This window comes from Ictalurus furcatus, chromosome 1 (genome assembly GCF_023375685.1).
Source record: "Ictalurus furcatus strain D&B chromosome 1, Billie_1.0, whole genome shotgun sequence".
Taxonomy (NCBI): Eukaryota; Metazoa; Chordata; class Actinopteri; order Siluriformes; family Ictaluridae; genus Ictalurus; species Ictalurus furcatus.
The window spans coordinates 25,145,480-25,163,556 of NC_071255.1; the positions used below are offsets into that span (position 1 = coordinate 25,145,480).

The 18,077-nt window shown below is 36.6% G+C and overlaps 1 protein-coding gene across 3 annotated transcripts; it reads right to left on the reverse strand.

Moving 5' to 3' along the window:
• Positions 1-297: 297 nt before the first annotated feature.
• Positions 298-13,820, reverse strand: calb1 (calbindin 1). Of its 3 annotated transcripts, none has more exons than XM_053633937.1 (11): positions 11,690-12,741; positions 11,283-11,359; positions 6,573-6,647; positions 5,887-5,967; positions 5,347-5,403; positions 4,492-4,569; positions 4,340-4,395; positions 4,206-4,245; positions 4,059-4,112; positions 2,956-3,027; positions 298-632 (listed from the first exon to the last, which is right to left on the reverse strand). In XM_053633937.1, the coding sequence occupies exons 1-11, from the start codon at positions 11,766-11,768 to the stop codon at positions 519-521; spliced, it is 783 nt and encodes a 260-aa protein (XP_053489912.1). In that variant the 5' UTR covers positions 11,769-12,741; the 3' UTR covers positions 298-518. The 3 variants fall into 3 exon arrangements, with proteins under 3 accessions (XP_053489912.1, XP_053489902.1, XP_053489894.1); XM_053633927.1 differs by lacking the exon at positions 298-632 and adding an exon at positions 13,379-13,820 and having other exon boundaries at positions 2,709-3,027; positions 11,690-12,621; XM_053633919.1 differs by lacking the exon at positions 298-632 and having other exon boundaries at positions 2,709-3,027.
• Between the last annotated feature and the right edge of the window lie 4,257 nt (positions 13,821-18,077).

Below are 18,077 nucleotides of genomic sequence, written 5' to 3' on the forward strand. Positions count from 1 at the left end.
CTGCTGCATTTTACATACAAGTACTTTCCTATTTTACAGCTTCATCCTATCCACATTCCTCTACCACTTTATTGCTTTGGCTGTATTATAAGGTAGATCAATTTTATTATGAAATGATTTGCTGATTCTGTGTTGAATTATGGTTTGAATATAGTTAATACACATGGAGTGTCAGTATTTTCAGGAAATGTCTCATATCTTCTGGGTGTGATGACATATTTCATGAGTGTAGTGACCACGATTCTGGTCCTTTTAAGTACTGTATTAATCTTGTGATTACAAAAATCTGTACATTTAGAAACGGTATAGAAACAATAGATTGAAAAGTATGTGGCATCGGTCTCTGGTCTGTGTACCTACATACACTCAGCCTGTACATTACACGTTCCCCAAATGAACAGAAATACATCCAGTGTTTAGCTATGTTCACATGATGAGTGAGCAGACAGCTTTGCTGGCAGTGGGATGTGGATGGAGAGGATGTAGGAGGTTGAGAGACGTTAACTGATGGACGAATCTCACATATCTTCAGCACACAACACCAGCGCCAACTCCGTTCTGTAGAGTTTCCCTCCATCAGACAGAGCCATGATGGCATTCTTATATATAGGGATTTTGCTGACTTCTAGAACCTGTCAAATATAAGAAGGTGTGCATTAATAAGCAGTTTATGTCTCACCAGTATAACGATGATATTTTAATACCCTCCCAGCCTGAAACCTTTATTTACAATTTGTAAAGCACAATAAGTGTCCCCATCCATCTGTCATGTGTCAACCTTCCTCCATGTGGTCTATTAGTGAAACAGAATCACAACTGAGCAGATATTATATGGATGAAATGACACTGACATGACAGTGGCATATTAGTGGGTGTTGTGCTGGGATTTTTAAACACCTCAATGTCACTGCATGGTTGAAAAAAAATTCAACCAAAATATTCACCTTGTTGAAAAGCTAGAGGAGGATTAATGCTCGCTGTGCATGCTGAAAATGAGAGGAAAATGAGCTATATTCTTTAACTGTACCCCCAAAAGATGCACCGCCAACATACAAATATCTACTAAAGTGACCATTAAGAATACACAATGCTTAAAATATATATCTGCCACTACCATGTCTGTGCTAAGAATGATTCACAAATCAAAATAAAATCTGGTCAGCGGTAATCCTATGGTGGTCTGTTAACATTGGTGGTTGCAGTAAAGTGGGCCTGACAAACTATACAGCAACAGATGCTCTACAGTTAGTAATTGTATACATACTTATATGGTAGGTATCCCTGAAAAAAGGGCCAATTATTGTAGGTAGAAGCAAAATGTACCTTATAAATTGACAGCTGAGAGTATCTACCATATGTATACTGCATGTATATTTTGTAATCTTCAGTTGAATGTTTGTCATAAAAAGTGAAAAGAAAAACTGTATAAACATACACTCACCAAATACCTTATTAGAAACACTATACTAATACTGGGTAGGGTCTCCCTTTGCTCTTAAAACAGCCTCAATTCTTCATGGCATGGATTCCATAAAATGTGGCAAACATTCCTTTGAGATTCTGGTCCATGTTAACATGATTGCGTCCCACAATTCCTGCAGGTTTTTCAGGTGCACTTTCATGCAGTGAATCTCTCATTCTACCACATCCCAAAGCTGTTCTACTGGATTTAGATCTGGTGACTGGGAAGGCCACTAAAGAATACTCAACTCATTGTATGTTCATGAAAACAGTTTGAGATGACTTTTTCTTTGTTACATGGTGCTGGAACTAGCCTTTAGAAGATAAATAGTGGCACATGGTCAGCAACAATACTCAAATAGGCTGTAGCAATCAAGCAATGACTAATTGGTATTCACAGGCCAAAAGTGTGCCAAGAAAACTTTCCCCACACCATCTCCACCAGCCTGGACTGATGACACAAGGCAGGTTGGCTCCATGGATTCATGCTGTTGATGCCAAATTCTGACCATCTTTGTGTCTCAGCAGAAATTGAGATTCATCAGACCAGGCTACGTTTTTATAGTCTTCAACTGTCCAGTTTTGGTAATCCTGTGCCCACTGCAGCCTCAGCTTTCTGTTCTTGGCTGACAGAAGTGGAACCCGACATGGTCTTATGCTGTTGTAACCCATCCACCTCAAGGTTTTGTGCATTCTGCGATGCTTTTCTGCTCACCACAATTATACAAAGTGGTTATATGAGTTACTGAAGCCTTTCTGTCAGGTTAAACCAGTCTGGAAATTCTCAGTTGAACATCAACAAGGCATTTCTGTCCACAAAACTGCTGCTCACTGCATGTTTTTTCTTTATTGGACCATTCTGAGTAAGCTCTAGAGACTGTTGTGTGTGAAAATCCCAGGAGATCACTGTTATAGAAACACTCAAACCAGCCCATCTGGCACCAACAATCATGCCAAAGTCAAAATCACTGAGAACACATTTCTGATGGCAGATGGGAACATTACCTGAAGATGCTGATTTTATGCATTGCACTGCTGCCACCTGATTGGCTGATTAGATAATTGTATAAATGAGTAGGTGTACAGGTGTTCCTAATTAAGTGATAATTAAGTAAGTGCATATAATGAATATATATATATATATATATATATATATATATATATATATATATATATATATATATATATATATATATACTTATGAACAGTCCATATAAATAAAATAAAGAAAACAACCCACGAATGTATACATATGTAAGTTGGCAGATGTTATGGACTAAAATAAGCCAGGTTTAAGTACTGCTGTAGTCACACATCTGTATGCAGGGCACGCACAAAGCAGGAGATTGGATTTTGACTGATGTTAGCATGCTTTCATGAGTCTGCTTCAAGAAACTGTGTTGGTACAAGCCCACCCCAGCACTGGCAAAAATGTGAGTCAATGTAATTTGCTAAAACAAAATCTTTCAGACAGCTTGTGGAAGAAAGTCTCACCTTTTTGTTTTTCTCACATAGGTCTTTGAGCAAGGCATCCAGCTCGTTCTCATCCATATAGCCATTCCTGTCCTGGAGGAAACAAAGGAAAATGTGAATGCAGGTAAACACAGATGTTTTGTCAGATACACATTTTACTGCCATGCCATTTTAATCTCTATTCAGACATTAGAAATGCTTTATGTGGTGCTCTCCGAGATAAAAGAATGAGAGAAAGCAGGCAGTGATGATTGGTTTTGCACAGAGTCAGTCCAATGCCACGCTAGCTGTTATGCTGCTCATTTCATGCTACAAACAAACAAGGCTAAAATGGGAATTCTGCAGTCTTGAAAAAATATGCTATTGCCCACCGTTCTGAAAAGCCAGCACAATAAGTTGGTCTTGATAATGTTAATGATGTGGAACTGCTTGCGGTAGGCACCACAGAGGGGGTATCATTCATCACCCACTGTCACTATCAAACTAAATGCAGTCTTGTGACCCTTTTCCACTTCTGTCAGAGTGACGGGTGGAGCTTAATGGGGGCAAAATTAATCAGCAAACAATATATGACCAAACCAGATGTGTGCCGAATATGTCAACAGCATGCCAGCCTGCTCTGAGACACATCATAGTTCTGCTAATGAGTATGTGCTGTCTTCTTTTATGTCAAATCTCTTCTCTAGGTATTCAGATATCCCAGCATCCTACACTCTGTGTGTGTGTGTGTGTGTGTGTGTGAGGAGGGAGGTGAGTGTGCAACCTGAAGCTGCCAGTCAATAAGGATCAGAGGTGCTGTCATCAGCAGCACAGAATTCGCCCTATTCAGGGACACACTAATACATTGTGGTGAAGCCAGTGCCAAGAACTCCAATAGTGCTGGAGGTGATATCCAGACAGGACACACTCTATGCATACTAATAGGTGCTACCTTAAGGATCCAATAATAGACTCACATCTTGAGAATGCCTCACTGATCTGAGTACTTTTGTTTATGCTTAAACCGTATGCTGCTAAATACGCTGTAGAAAATTTTATGAAAACTGTATGACATTATTTTCTATAATCATGCTAAAAAAATGCTCATGGTCACACACCAAGATAAATATTGTGCAAGTAGTTACCTTATCATATAACTCAAAAATCTTGTTGAACTCTTTTCTGGCCATTTTTACTCCCTGTAGGAAGAATTAATAGAATATTAGTGCTGTTAAATCTAATCAGAGTAATTGCAATATATCTAAACTTACTCAACCTTCATAACATCTAACCTGAAATTTCATTAGAAAGTTCTCTTCGTCTGGCAGTAACCTGTTGTTATAAAGTTGATGTTATTAGACTTGCTGAAATAGAATTTGATCAGATAAGCAGACAAATACATTTTTTTAGTCATCATAAGACAAACCTTGCCATTTCCGCCAGACATAATTTTCCATCATTATTCAAATCGAAAATTTTTAGCTGCAAGAAAAAAAAAAGAACATTTCAATAGCATATTCGGGAAACTTGAATGAAATAAAAATAAATCACTGATGTGACTTTTTGTGGTTCTTCTACCGTGGTTGATGTGTATTCCTCTAACTTCTTCTCATCGAAAGGTTTCTTTGCTCTCTGAAGCAGGTCTCTCAAAAAATTCTGAAATGGCAGTGACATTGAATTCTTATTAGCGCTCAAACAAAACCAGCATTAACTCAACTGCATTATGATCTAATAGTGAACTCCTAATTGAGTAGCCATTCAACAGCATTAGCTTTGTGTTATTCTCACACTAAGTGTGACTATCATGCTGTCTCCAAATGGATAGCCTCCACTCTACAGGTTTCCTTCCGACCTTTTCTTCTGGAGAAATGAACCTTTAAAGACACAATTTACTAACTCATAAATTGGAACTACATCTAATTTGCTGACTTAGTTATTCAATTCTTGCTCTTTTTGCTCTGATCTGTAACCATATTGAGTTAGATTTGTAGGTGAGTGGAAGTGTTACAGTCTCTCACAAGCTTTTCATGTACTTCTCTACAAATAGTGTTGAGACACAATGACACAAAGTATTATTGTCCACGGAAAAGGCTAGCACTTGACAGAATGTAATGGTTTACTTGGCTATAAGTTATAGCCTGGAACTGACCAAGTCATAAATCAAAGGTTTACATCTAAAACTCCTTGTCATATGTAATCGAAAAAGGTCAGCAGTGCTTCTGAATGACAAATCAATACAGAATCCGTGGAGTGAAAAGTAGGCAGGTCATTTTTGGAGTGTCGGCCTGAAGGGTTGTATTTCAGTTACACTGGCAGCTGGAATATAAGGCTAAGAAAGTACTGCAGTATGAAAAGCCCTGAGGTGCACTCTTGGGTAGAGGTGGTTGATTATTAAACTTGTACCTCTCAGATCAGGACACCTTTTCTTATTACCTTAAGCTCATCAGCTTCGATGTAGCCACTGTGATCAGCATCATAATTTCTCCAGGCCTATTAAAGAGAGACAAGCTTTTGGTCAGCATAAATGTCTGCATTATCGAAACTGAAAAGCAAAACAATATAGAAGAAAACTACTTCTAGTGCTTCCGCATATTGTTTTGGTTTACATTTACATTCTATCATAATATAGTAGTGCATAGCTATTAACAGTGCTATATGGAACTACTAGGCAAGCCATATTCATTTGTATCTTCGAGTCTGGCCTTAAAACCTACTTCACATTTGAACAGATGCTATATTGGATAGTATTTGTTATTTTGTTTCCATTTTACAGTATGTTGTACTTTATTTGGTCTGCTGTGTTGTCATTATCCAAAGGACGTTTCAAATGTTATTTAAAACTCTAAACAATTTTATTCTATGTACAAGACTTTAGTAAAGTTCTTTTAATGTGCTTTATAAATAAAGCTTACTTACTATGAGATTTTCATAAGCAATGCATTCTGAACATGAAATATTTATGTCCAGGATTACCTCCATAAATTCTGTACAGGACCTCAGTTGTTGACGGAAAAATAGCAAGAAATTTTCCTCTGTGGGTAGTATTTGTACCAACTGCAACAAAAAAATAAAACTAACAAACATCATGAAAAAATGCCCTGCAATGAATTTATGTCAATGGTTGTTTCAATTCCATGATTAAATCATTGTGAAAGAAAAAGTTAATCAAATTTGGTCTATCACAGTACATCATCTCAGGTATAAAACACCTGAAAAAAAATGTAGCTCTTAAGAGAGAGTCACTGTCCACTGCAGGAGGTTTTACTCCAAAAGCTTTCACAGCTCTCTGTGGCCTTTGGCTGAAATTGGCAATTTAACCAGACAATGTCTAAACTGGGACTTATAATTTATTGGTCAAGTATAGGCTTGTGCACTCCAGCTGTCCACTTTCAAGTGTATTTATGTGTCAAAAGGTTTGGAGAAATAAACTCTCACACAATTTAATTACAGGAAACCTGAAAAAGTTGTCTCAGTCTACATGTTATCTGATTTAGGTGTTCAAATGTCCTTAGCTTGAGCTAAACACAAGGCACAAGCCATTTATTATGAGCCAAAGCTTTACTGGGTCAAAAAGATGTACAATTTATGACATAAAAGAAGAACAAACAGAATGAAATAATTCTGCTTTTATACTACAATTAAGACCCATTATAGTTTACCTCAATAATATCTATTTTTCCGTCAACATTTTTCTCATATTCTTCCACAAAAGCCCTCATTTGGTCTGTTAGTTCCTGTAAAATACACATAATAAGAAAGAAAAAAGATATTAGTCGCTGTAATAAAGCATTATAAAACAAAAGTCTGAGAAGGGTAAACTTTAAACCATTCTATTATAAAGGAATCTGGATCCTGTTATTCAGTTTGAATGTGAGGTATACAGTTCTTCATGTCTCCCAGAACAGAAATGTATGGGTTTATACATACTGCTGCACACACAGATGCCAAACACTGACTATACTACAGTATTTGTGTAATAAGTTTGCCAGAGAAAGAGAAGGTTGGTGAGGGGATTACTGTTTATAGCTGTTGTAATGTAAGTGATAACAAGAACTAACTAACAGATGTGTACACAAAATGTAATTGAACTATAAACAGATAAAATGTATGATGTGTAAGCAAATTACTGTGGCACAAAAGTAGTTAAAACAATACTTTGGACTGCGCTGACAAAGCAGATATGAATTAGATGAGATGAGATTAGATCTTTGTGTGAATTTCTGTTTTTCCAGACTCATCTTAGTGTCATCAAGTGAAGTGCTTGTCTTATCATAAATTAAAACACTGCAGTGATTGCACAGGAAATTTATCTTTAATCTTCACCTGAAGGTCAGTGAATACAGAGAGCACGTCATGAGATATTTGTGAGAGATAGAGGACTGTCACTGTCACAGCATCCCACAGTAAAGTTGGAGAAACTGTACAGCATTTATTTATCAGCAGGTGTTTACATATAAGCCAACATTGTTTGCATGAATCAAAGCTGTGCCAGATTTTTAGGATGTGTCTTCTTCCACAAACTCGATATCAGCAGATACAGTTTGATTCAGAAGCTCCAATGTAAACCTTTCACCACTATTACTGTACTTCTGAGCATTACACAGTGAACTGTGAACGATTCTGTCTCTATCTTGTTTGTACTGTGGTATTGTAAATTGTAAATCATCAGCTAATCACCAGTTAAATAGTCACATAATGTGTTAAGCTATTTCCATGAAAATATTGAAAGCAGTAAGCCCTCAAAATTCAAATGCAAACATGCACAATGGCAAACAGAAGTTCTTACTCATGTATACAATTTTGGGCTTTACATGAATATTTAAATTCAATAATGACATTTGTATTTGCTACTTGGCATATTAGTATAAATATTTCAATTACAGAATGACTTTGTGCTTTACATATTGTTAAATAATCATGCAAACTGGGAAAGGAATATGTATTCCCACTGCATGAATATATATCATGCTAACATGCTTTGAATTAACAGTGTCAAAATCATTAAAATGGTGTTTTGTTTTGTTTTTTATCTTATATGCATCTACACTCTATTAAGCCCAGTAAAATTAAACATGGCAACATCTAAAAGAGGGAAACAATACCTCCCGTATTTGCCTTTATATATTTTCACTACTGCTCTGATTCTGTTGCACAATTTAGTTGCATATTTATTTTGACAGCCTTCCACCTGTCAGTCAGCCCACCAGGACAGTACCACAGCACACAAAAGGAAAAAGGTGGCTCTAGCCTGAACATCACGACTAAGATCTTTTGGATTTTGGACTTCAAACCTTATTTTAAATGACAATTAAGTTAATTACATAATAATACACATTGTGACCAGCATTAAAAAATTGCTATTATTGTCACTGGTATGCTCACAGAGGTCAAGAGAAAAGAAAATGTAAATGGTCAGCTTTTGTTTTCCCAAAATGTAAAAGAAATCAAGGAGACAATGTGGTCTATTTTAACTACTATTTGCATAGTAGTTCTGCACTTCATCATATGTGTTGCCACAAATAACTTATATTAGCTAAATTACAGTTACTACCAATAATCCAGCTGTGTTAATGAGTGAGTTAGCTAACATTCATTACTCATAGTTGTCTTAACTAAAAATTAAACTGACAGGACATTTGTAAATATACATCGTATGCCATCTCAGATATTTCAGACATAATCATATAATACCTTATGCATAAACGAAGATCAACAACATGACAAGAACAGGCAGGAGGTCAGGGGAGAGCCAAAGATTATGTGAGTGAGAAGGCTATATATTATACTCTAAGTGGGGAAATGATTCAGGACTAATGCTGAACAGATAATTGAACATTATTGAACATATTACTGAACACTGATTGTTTTTTAATTTTCCTAATTTAGTGTGAAGGTAATCACTGATAGTCTACCGACTCATTCCTAAAAATTTCTGACAGGCTGGAGAACAAAATACACAGATTATATAATAAAATACACAGAAAACACAAACTATGTAATCAAATATACAAACTGAAAGCAACCAGACATGATAGTTTTGTTGTCTACACTGTATTTTAACTAGCCAGCAGTGGTGGCTTGTCCACAGGGGTAGATGTCAGCCGTTCAACAACATGAATCTTCATAGTCCTCTTTCTCAACTGCATACATTTTAAATTCACTTGAAATACTGAAAGATTGAAAAAACACCTCTTTGGGGTGATCCTATTTATTTATTATTTTTAAATATTTGACAGATATATGCTGGTTGTCCTTTAATTTGCTTACTTTTCTAGGTCTTGGAGTAGAGTGCTCACTGTCACTCAACTTCCATAGAGTTATTATTGCACCTACTGGTCAGAAATGGGAACTGCAATAAGCGGTAATAGATGTCCATTGTGGCAGAAATCACGCCGCCCTATGCTTGGGGGAGGAGGAGAGAACACTCAGGACCGGGTTGCCAGATTGGGCTAGTTTAAAAATTCTCCACGGCTGCAAAAATCTTGTTTTATAGCAAATTGGTGTAAACAAATCTAATACATTTTCACAAAAAGTGTAAAGTGTAAGCACAGACAGTGTGTCTATGATGTGCAGAACCATTTATACTGTAAGATGTATTACACCGATTGGAAGAATGAAAGGGGAATTATAGAATGGGTAATGTCCTTTCATCAGAAATGAAATGCTTGTTGTGAGAAAGAAAATTAATTCCCTTTTCCAGTGCCCCATTTTTGGGGGTAGTTTCAGGACATTTGTGTGGTTTTTGAGATGTAGTTGGGTTGGAAATGTAGCTGAAACATGGTTAATGGTAATACCTTGAATACAGTTGAACAAAAATGTGTCTAAATCCGCTCAAAATGAGCTGCTTGACTGTATGCTGTACTGTATGATGTCGCGTCTCAACTGCCCATTGAGGGGTTTTTCAAAAAAATTCACTAGATAGTAGACTATAGCATTAGTCAATTGTGATAGCCATTCTAAGTAATTTTATTTGAGGCTATGCTGTACTTAATGTCATTCGACCCCCAAAATCTACGGTCATGAGCCACTGCTGCTTGCTAGATAGAGTTAGTGGGCTAGTTTCTATTGGATGCAGCACAACCCATGTTACAACCCATGTTCTTTGATGAGTAACTTGCAATAGGGCAAAAGTCACTAAATCTTACATTCAGCAGCTTTATAGTGCTGGACAAGGGTATGGACAAAACACGCTCACCCATTTGTTGTTGTTTATAGCCTAATATTAATAGAACTATCAGGGTCAAATGGTGGCTTAGTGGTTAAAGGCTCTGGGTTACTGATCAGAAGGTCAGGAGTTCAAGCCCCAGCACTGCCAAGCTACCACTGTTGGGCCCTTGAGTAAGGCTCTTAACCCTCACTTGCTCAGTTGTATAAATGTAAGTTGCTCTGGATAAGGGTGTCTGCCAAATACTGTAAATGTCAAATGTTGGTCCTGTAATTGAAAATGTCCAGTTTTGAGTAAAAAGACCCATCCCTTCTAGAAGACTGACTATACACCTCTATCTATTACTTCTAAATTGACTGACTATATGCCTCTACCAATCATTTCTTTTAGACTGACCGTGTGTCTCTACCCTTTTGTTCATGCATTAATTCAGCGAATTTGCTTTAAGTTATGAAAAGCAGAAATGTGAGAAATGTTATGTATGCTATATAAATAAACTTGCCTTGCCTTCTAGTAGACTTGTCCCTACCCTTACACCCTACTCAGAGATAAACTAGGTATCTGTATATAATAAAGCCTGGGTGTGAGAAATAAAATAAAGCCAGTTAATTATTCCATTATATGACACAATCAAAATAAAGCTTCCCGAATATCACCGCTGTCATTGGAAGATGGAAGGAACAAAAAAATTATCCGTGCTCAACAAACATCACATCAAATGACAATTACAAACAGGTTATATGTGAAATCTAACTAACTAAATAACTAACTAATAAGATCTCTCTGACTGAAACATATGCTCCAGGCTGTTCTCATTTCAAAATATAGAATTTGGTGCAAAGTCAAGCCTGGATGCATGTCAATGTGCACAAATTCTCAGTGAACTAAAATAAAAATAAAATAGATCACAATTATTGCAATTAAATATTTACATTTAATTGCATTGTATATATTGATGTAAGTAGTTAATTTCTAATCGACACTATTAATGTTTAAATGGATTATATTCATAACCTCACCCTGAAGTTCTAAAAACAGAATAAATGCTTACAGCTCAGTCTGACCTCACGTCAAATTTGTGTTCTCCAGTCTACTGTAAGAACAGCTATGACAGGTACTGTAAACACGACTCTCATGATCATTTTAACCATTTATAGCCTAACTTTTTATACAAGTTATGCTTTATGAGTAATAGAAGACTTACCAGGCCTGCTTGTTTCCGAGCTTGCTGAAGTTCCTTAATAAAGTTCTGTAACTCCTTCCCCTCGATATACCCATTACCTGGCAGAATTCACATGGCAGTGATATCAGTGACAATTTAGAAAGAGTGTGAATTCAGATAGCTATGTAGTACAGTAAAAATATCTCATTGTATATTTTAACAAAATTCACCAGACCATTTTCTGGACAAATGAATGCAAATTAAATATAAACACGTGCCTAGATTTAGTTTGAAACCACAGTAAGGTTAAGGTAAAATTCATGTAGAAAAAAAATTATTGCAGGAAAAAATAATAATAATAAAGTTGCAAACTTGCTGAAGAAAATCAAGCAAATAATCCCGAGAAAATTTTAAACAGTCTTCGTTCCATGAAATGGAGACCACATTACCGTCATTGTCATAATGATGAAAGATATCCAGGAACTGAGAGGCAGAAATCTCCACTCCCTGAAGGTAAGAGTTGGCCATTTTTTCCCGCGCTGATGCTGATGCGATGCTCTAACACTGAGACAGCGCCGCTCTGATCGCTGCACTCTCTCTATATAAACCACACTAACAGCCTTATGCTGGGTCAACCGGGACAAAAATTTCACCCTCACCTTCCTCCCACCCCCCACCTGCAGCTCAGCGTCGAAATCAACACGTGACAAACACTGGTCTTCCATAGGTCATTCCCCAATGCGCTCCTTATGCCTGATTATATAAAATTAATGAAACGCTTTGTGTTAAAGTTATTGGAGAGAGGGATGGCATATGTCTAGGCTACCTTTTTAAACTAATTTTTGCATTATGAAGAGTAATCTATCTTTATTCCTTCTTTGTCTTGCTTTTAAACTGATATCATGAGCAGGGGTGGCACCACTACTCCAAAAGATGCTTTTAATGATATTTAATAAAAATTTGAGCTACTAATGATGTTTAAAATAGATATCATGTGCCGCAGCAAATACTGCAAGTAGAACATGCGTACATCAAGAAAATATTCTTTACATTTATTTTATTAAGCAGTAAAGAACCCACAACATCTCAGTGTTTGCTTCCTTATACAATACTAGGGCTAACTCGGTTACATTCCACTTATATATAAAATTATAGAACATATTAAATTACAGTAATTTAATTACTGCATGCTTAACCCTTTAGTGCTCATAGGAGATCACCTTTAGGAGAAATGTCCCAACCCCCAGCTCACATGAATGTTTTGATTGGTTTTTCAACCGAGACAGACCTGTGTGTTATTGCCTGAAGTGTTGGGTCACCGATCCAGTAGTTTGAAAAGTGCCGGGTCAAATGCAAGCCCACCCCTGTTGCTCTGGGGGCCCTGAGAAACAATATTTTATGTAAGCTATATGCAATATATTCTCTTAACCATTAAATGCATGCATGTTTCGCCAATCATTATCACATATTCGGGTTGTTCGCGACCTGGAGTTGATATCTAACGGGGATGGATCTCCAAACTGGCCCAATACTATAAAACTGTCCTAATCTTTTATTATCAATTAGAAAATAATAAAATGCAGCATATTTCGTTATATTTTGACGTTTTATTTGTCAATAAACAGATAAAAATATATACAACGTTAAAATTATGCACATAATTCACGCACTAAAATAGTGAAAGTATTGTAGTATTATCATTCAGTCATTTCAGTCACCATAACAAAATTAAAATCATTACAATATTTAATATTTTCGTAATTAAAGTAATTTTATAAATAATAATTATCATGGCTAAAAATTGGGACTGTTCCCAGATTTTTCTCCACGAGTTTTTCCCAGCTCAGCTAGTAGCCTTCCATAAAGTTTTATTTTATGGAAGCTGTGGTAACTTAGCTGTCAATGTATGACATTATCATAACACTTGCCTCGGGTGTTGTCACTGTTTGTAGGACTACCAGACCGATAAAATATAAAACATTTCTAACTAGGCTAGTTTGGTGTTGTTAGCCAAGGGGAGGTACAACTAAGCTATCATTGTCTGCGTTTAGCTGCTACAGTGCCATGCAAAGTATATTATCTTTCCTTATGCTCTGCTCATATCATGTTCACATAAACTGTAAGTCATAGATATTTACACACTGTTTTCCTGCTCAGCATCAGAGGATGTTATGGTTTCAGTTTCAACCCCTTTACTGATTTAAAAAAGAAAACATATCAGCATATGTCCATTTTTCCTCACAGTGACTGTGTGAGCTAGTGGTTGGCAGAATTTAGAGCTGTTAGCCACGAGTATTTCCACGTATTTCCTGTAAAACCTGTCTGATTGGTCTCGCCTCCATTCACTGAAGATATAAAATTACAACACCGCCTTCTTCTTTTACTGACATTCAGTTTTGTAGTGACAAACCGCTCCAGGTGGAGAATTATTCAGGACTAAAGAAAAAGTCTTCGGGGCCACAGCCCCCAATGCCCAGACCAGGTTACGTCCCTGCCTAAAAACAATATTATCAAGTAATATTATGATAAGCAAATGTGGCACCTTCTTTGCTTCCCTGGAAAGTCACCATTTAGCTCATATTCAGGATTTAGATCATTCAAAGCTACTATCATGTTCATAATCATCAAGATCAATATTTTGTTTGCTGACAGCTTCATGATCAGATCCACCATCAAACGATGCTAGTATTGATTAGAAACTTGTTCTGCAGTAAATCGCTAAACCATGTCAAGTTTTGTAATGTTTCTTTAACATCTTGGGTAATTATGAATGACACATTACATCATCATTGTTTACCAAACATTCCCACCTTGAGGAATAAAAGTGAATTACACTTATTGAACCAAGAGAGATTCAATATTGTTGCACAGAAAAATATACTTACTCTATTACGTACCTCGGGTCAGTAGTGACCCTATAGATTTTTTACAATAAATTCATTATTGAAAAGATATTATTTGACAATGAAAGTTTTTCTTGTTATATTGTTGATAATAAATAGATTGAGGAATATTAAGAAGGTGGAGGTCTAATGTGAAAAAATTAATGAGGGGGAGGGTACTGAATGACGTCCCGGGTCGCTATCGACCCGAGGTATACGTTTAAGGGTTAAATCTGACCGTCCATATAATCCCTTTTTTCAGCATATATGCATGGAGATTAAAAACTGTCAATCACACTATTCCCATTAGTTCGTTGTAGACTACACTGGGAAAAACAATCAAATTCTCACTTAGTTGTAGGTGAGGGAACAGGAATTAGGCACAAAAAATTTTGTCCCAGAAGACCCATCATTCCAGGCTGCTGTGCCGTCCCGTCCTCCTCCCCCCTGTATGCTGAGAGGATCCTAAACGCCTTTGCGCTTCTGCAGTCTTGTGGTCACAGGTAGCGACGAGGCATACACGCTGGTGTACACAGATGTGAGTGGAATTTAAATTAGGATTTGCTCTTCATGCTCTGGTTTGAGATGAAGGCACAGGACAATCCCATTTACCAGCGAAATTCGAAAATCTTTATGAGCAACATCTGGCATCCGAAAATGACGTGCAACAATTTGACATGCATCACATGCGTCCTAAGGCACAGCTGTTACGGCTGTGAGGGAAGTGCCTAGTCATTCTGCATAGGCCCCTCAGGCTTTGCAGTCATAAAACACTTGCTTTGTTATCCTTTTGGATGAGTCTGAACACCCTATCTCTAAACTCAGCAAAATATATTATGTAGGGCTTTAAGTCTGTCTCTCGGCATTGATAACTGTTATTCTTCTTATTATTACTATTATTAAAAAATGTCTCATTTTTTAAATACTAGGCTATATTAATATCCCCAAAGACTGATAGTACACTTATTCCCTGACCCAGTGAACCAGTTTGAGGATGTATTTATTGATATAGAGACTTCAAAGCACTTCTGTAAGTCACTCTGGATATGGACATCTATCAAATACCATAATGTAAATGTAAATTTTACATCCTCAAGTTTGTCCTAATTCATTCTTTAATTAATAAAACCCAAACCCCACCATGAGGCTCTGAAGTAGTGTGGATTACCTTAATACATTTATAGACAAAACATATATTCATAATAGTCCATTAGATGCAGGACATCTTATTTATTTTCAGTACTAATGAGTCTTTACTTCCTTTAGGCCCAAAACAATACCCAAACCTGTTACTCTGCCAGTGGTCATCTATTCAGTCAGCTCAAGGACAGAGATTTGTAGGGTTGTTTAATCCAATGGTTCTTTATAACATATGGAAATTATTCAGCACTGTTGTAATAAAAGTGTTTTATTTAGATACTTACTTCCGTTTGCCAAACTCCTGCTCCTCCAGCCATTCTACCTTAAGCGGAATAAATAATATCCAATGTAGATCTCGTTTTAAGGTCACTAGCAACTACTGGGCAACGGAAGGTAATCAGACATCAGGAATAATTAAAAACAAAACAAAACATGGGATTGCCTCCTAGAAATCAGATAAGCCAGCCAAACGTGAGTGAGTCAGTTATCCGAAGTATTCATGAAGTGTTTCACACACAAAAAAAAGTTATAATGGTATGAAACAAGAGAAAGACAGGGCTTGATTTGAGAATGGATTGAAGTGGATGCTATTTTGCAATTAAAAAATAAAAGATCAAACTGATCACCCTTCAGCTGTCACATCAGGAGTTGACAATCAATATTTAAATTCCACTCATAAGACATACACACCAGGTTGTATTGGCTTTATTGTAGTTTCAATCATATGAAATAGCAAAAAAGAACACCATCTGTGAATGCTCTGTAAAAGGAGAATTAGGCACAATAACCAGCATTAAACAGAGAAAGATGTGTAGAGTAAATAAAGCAGTTTTGTGTTTTAATCTTGAAGATTTGTCTTATCCTATTAGACAATTAGCCATTGTCATTATTGGGTTGGCAAATAAACTGGGTCATATGACTGTTTCCTAGCTCGATTTTGATATTTGCAAGGATCCTTCATCAATTTAAAAAAAAAATATTAAAATTTTTACAAGCCAACCCTAAAAAAATTAATACAATTTCAAATAATGATTAGTAACACACAGTAGAACTTTCTTCTAGAACTTTCTTCTAGTGAAGACATGACAGGCATGTGGGGGTTTCTGTGGATCTACTGACTTCTTTTTGAGAATGGGCCACAAGGCAGGGTACACCCTGGATGGGGTGCCAATCCATCACAGGGCATAATTTCCTAAAATGTTCTTGGAAAGTTATGATGTTATTTGGGATATTAATCCAGCTCATTTATCAGTGACTTCTCATATTGTTTTCATTATTCTTTTTATGTGAACAACAGATTAGCTCAACTTGAATTGTGTGACCAGAGTGTTAATTGCACTCCATGTGTTCCTAGCAGCATTCTATGCCAGACAAAACAGATGCTGGCTTACTCAGTGCCTGAAGGTAGTACAGATTTGGACAGGCTTATGAGCTAAATGTACACTCCTGGCAGAGTAGAACTTCACTGGAATACATCCCTAAAAATTTCCAAAAGATCAAGGCTAGAATATATTTTATTTTTGCCTAGATTTCTGCAAATAGTGCCTTCTTCCTTCAACACCATTGTCAGTAGCTAAGTTACAGGATGCAGTCTGTATCCATGGGTCAAGTTCAGTAAATGATGCCTGTGGTAGTCATTTAGACCTATCCATAGGTGACAGACAGTTAAAAGTGACACACCAGATGTGGTGTGAGCAATATGAAACACACCTGCAGAGTGTGACGTGAGAAACTCATATCAGAGGGTAACAAGTACATGGTCACACCAACATTTGGCAACATATGTAGAGACTTTACCTTGATGGAATTATAGGCAAATAAATTCCTTTCATATTAGCAATAGGAAAATCAGAACCTATATTTTATGATTCAGCACACAAAACATCAAAAGTTAATTTTTTAAAGTCTACATGAATGGTTTCGTGACTTCCAGTTACTCAGTACTGAATTCTTATTGTACCCTTAAAGCACCAATAAGACTATCCTAAGTCACAAGAGCCAATGTATGAACTGGCAACTAATCAGCTCAAACAGTAATTCTGAAAACCAGTTATTTTTCACTTTGTCTATAGAAATACCACAAATAATTTCCTCAGATTAATGATTTGTTTTAACACATGATGAAACCTAGCTAAAGTCATTACCAAAACATTTACACTAAATATATTGAATTGAATATTTCACTTAGCAATTTGTATTCTATAATACCTATTTAATTTGGTACCTTTTCAGCCTGCAGACTAAGAGTCCAGAACATAAGAGGATTTGTAGAATATATATTCTTTTCAGCACAGTTTATTCTGCAAATGCCCATATATGACAGTCTTGGTATATCACCCGAAAAACTGTCTCTCATTTGTATTCTATAGTCCCACTTAATCATATGTTATCTTCAACTAGCTGCAGACTTAGAGGGCACTGTGGAGAATATATATTCTCTTCTGAATAGTTTATCTTGTTGGAGCAGTAAAGTTATGACAGCCCTGGGGATCTACCATCAAACTGTTTCACATTTTGTTCAGCCAATTTTGGACCACTTCCCTTTTGGAACAGTGGGCAACGTGGAGACATAATATTGCTGCTTCTGAAACTGAAGTTTGCTATCTCATTTCCCCACCAGGCTAAACCTCTCATCTGTCCCATAAAAGTCATTTTGGTTTGAGTGGATATGAGCATGGAGTTCAGATCGATGTTCTGTCAAGAATTGAAGCCAGCCTTTAAATGAAGTGGGCCTCTGTTCTGCATAGCTGCCAAAAGGTCACAAAACTATAGGAAATGACTGCAATCTCCTGCTGACTCAGAACATTAGCATGTG

Coding starts and splice junctions, on each gene's coding strand:
- calb1 (XM_053633927.1), bottom strand. CDS start 11,768: ATGGCCAACTCTTACCTTCAGGGAGTGGAGATTTCTGCCTCTCAGTTC. Junction 5,968..6,572: donor GAAAAATAGATATTATTGAG/GTAAACTATAAT, acceptor TTTTTGTTGCAG/TTGGTACAAATACTACCCAC. Junction 5,404..5,886: donor CCTGTACAGAATTTATGGAG/GTAATCCTGGAC, acceptor TCTCTTTAATAG/GCCTGGAGAAATTATGATGC.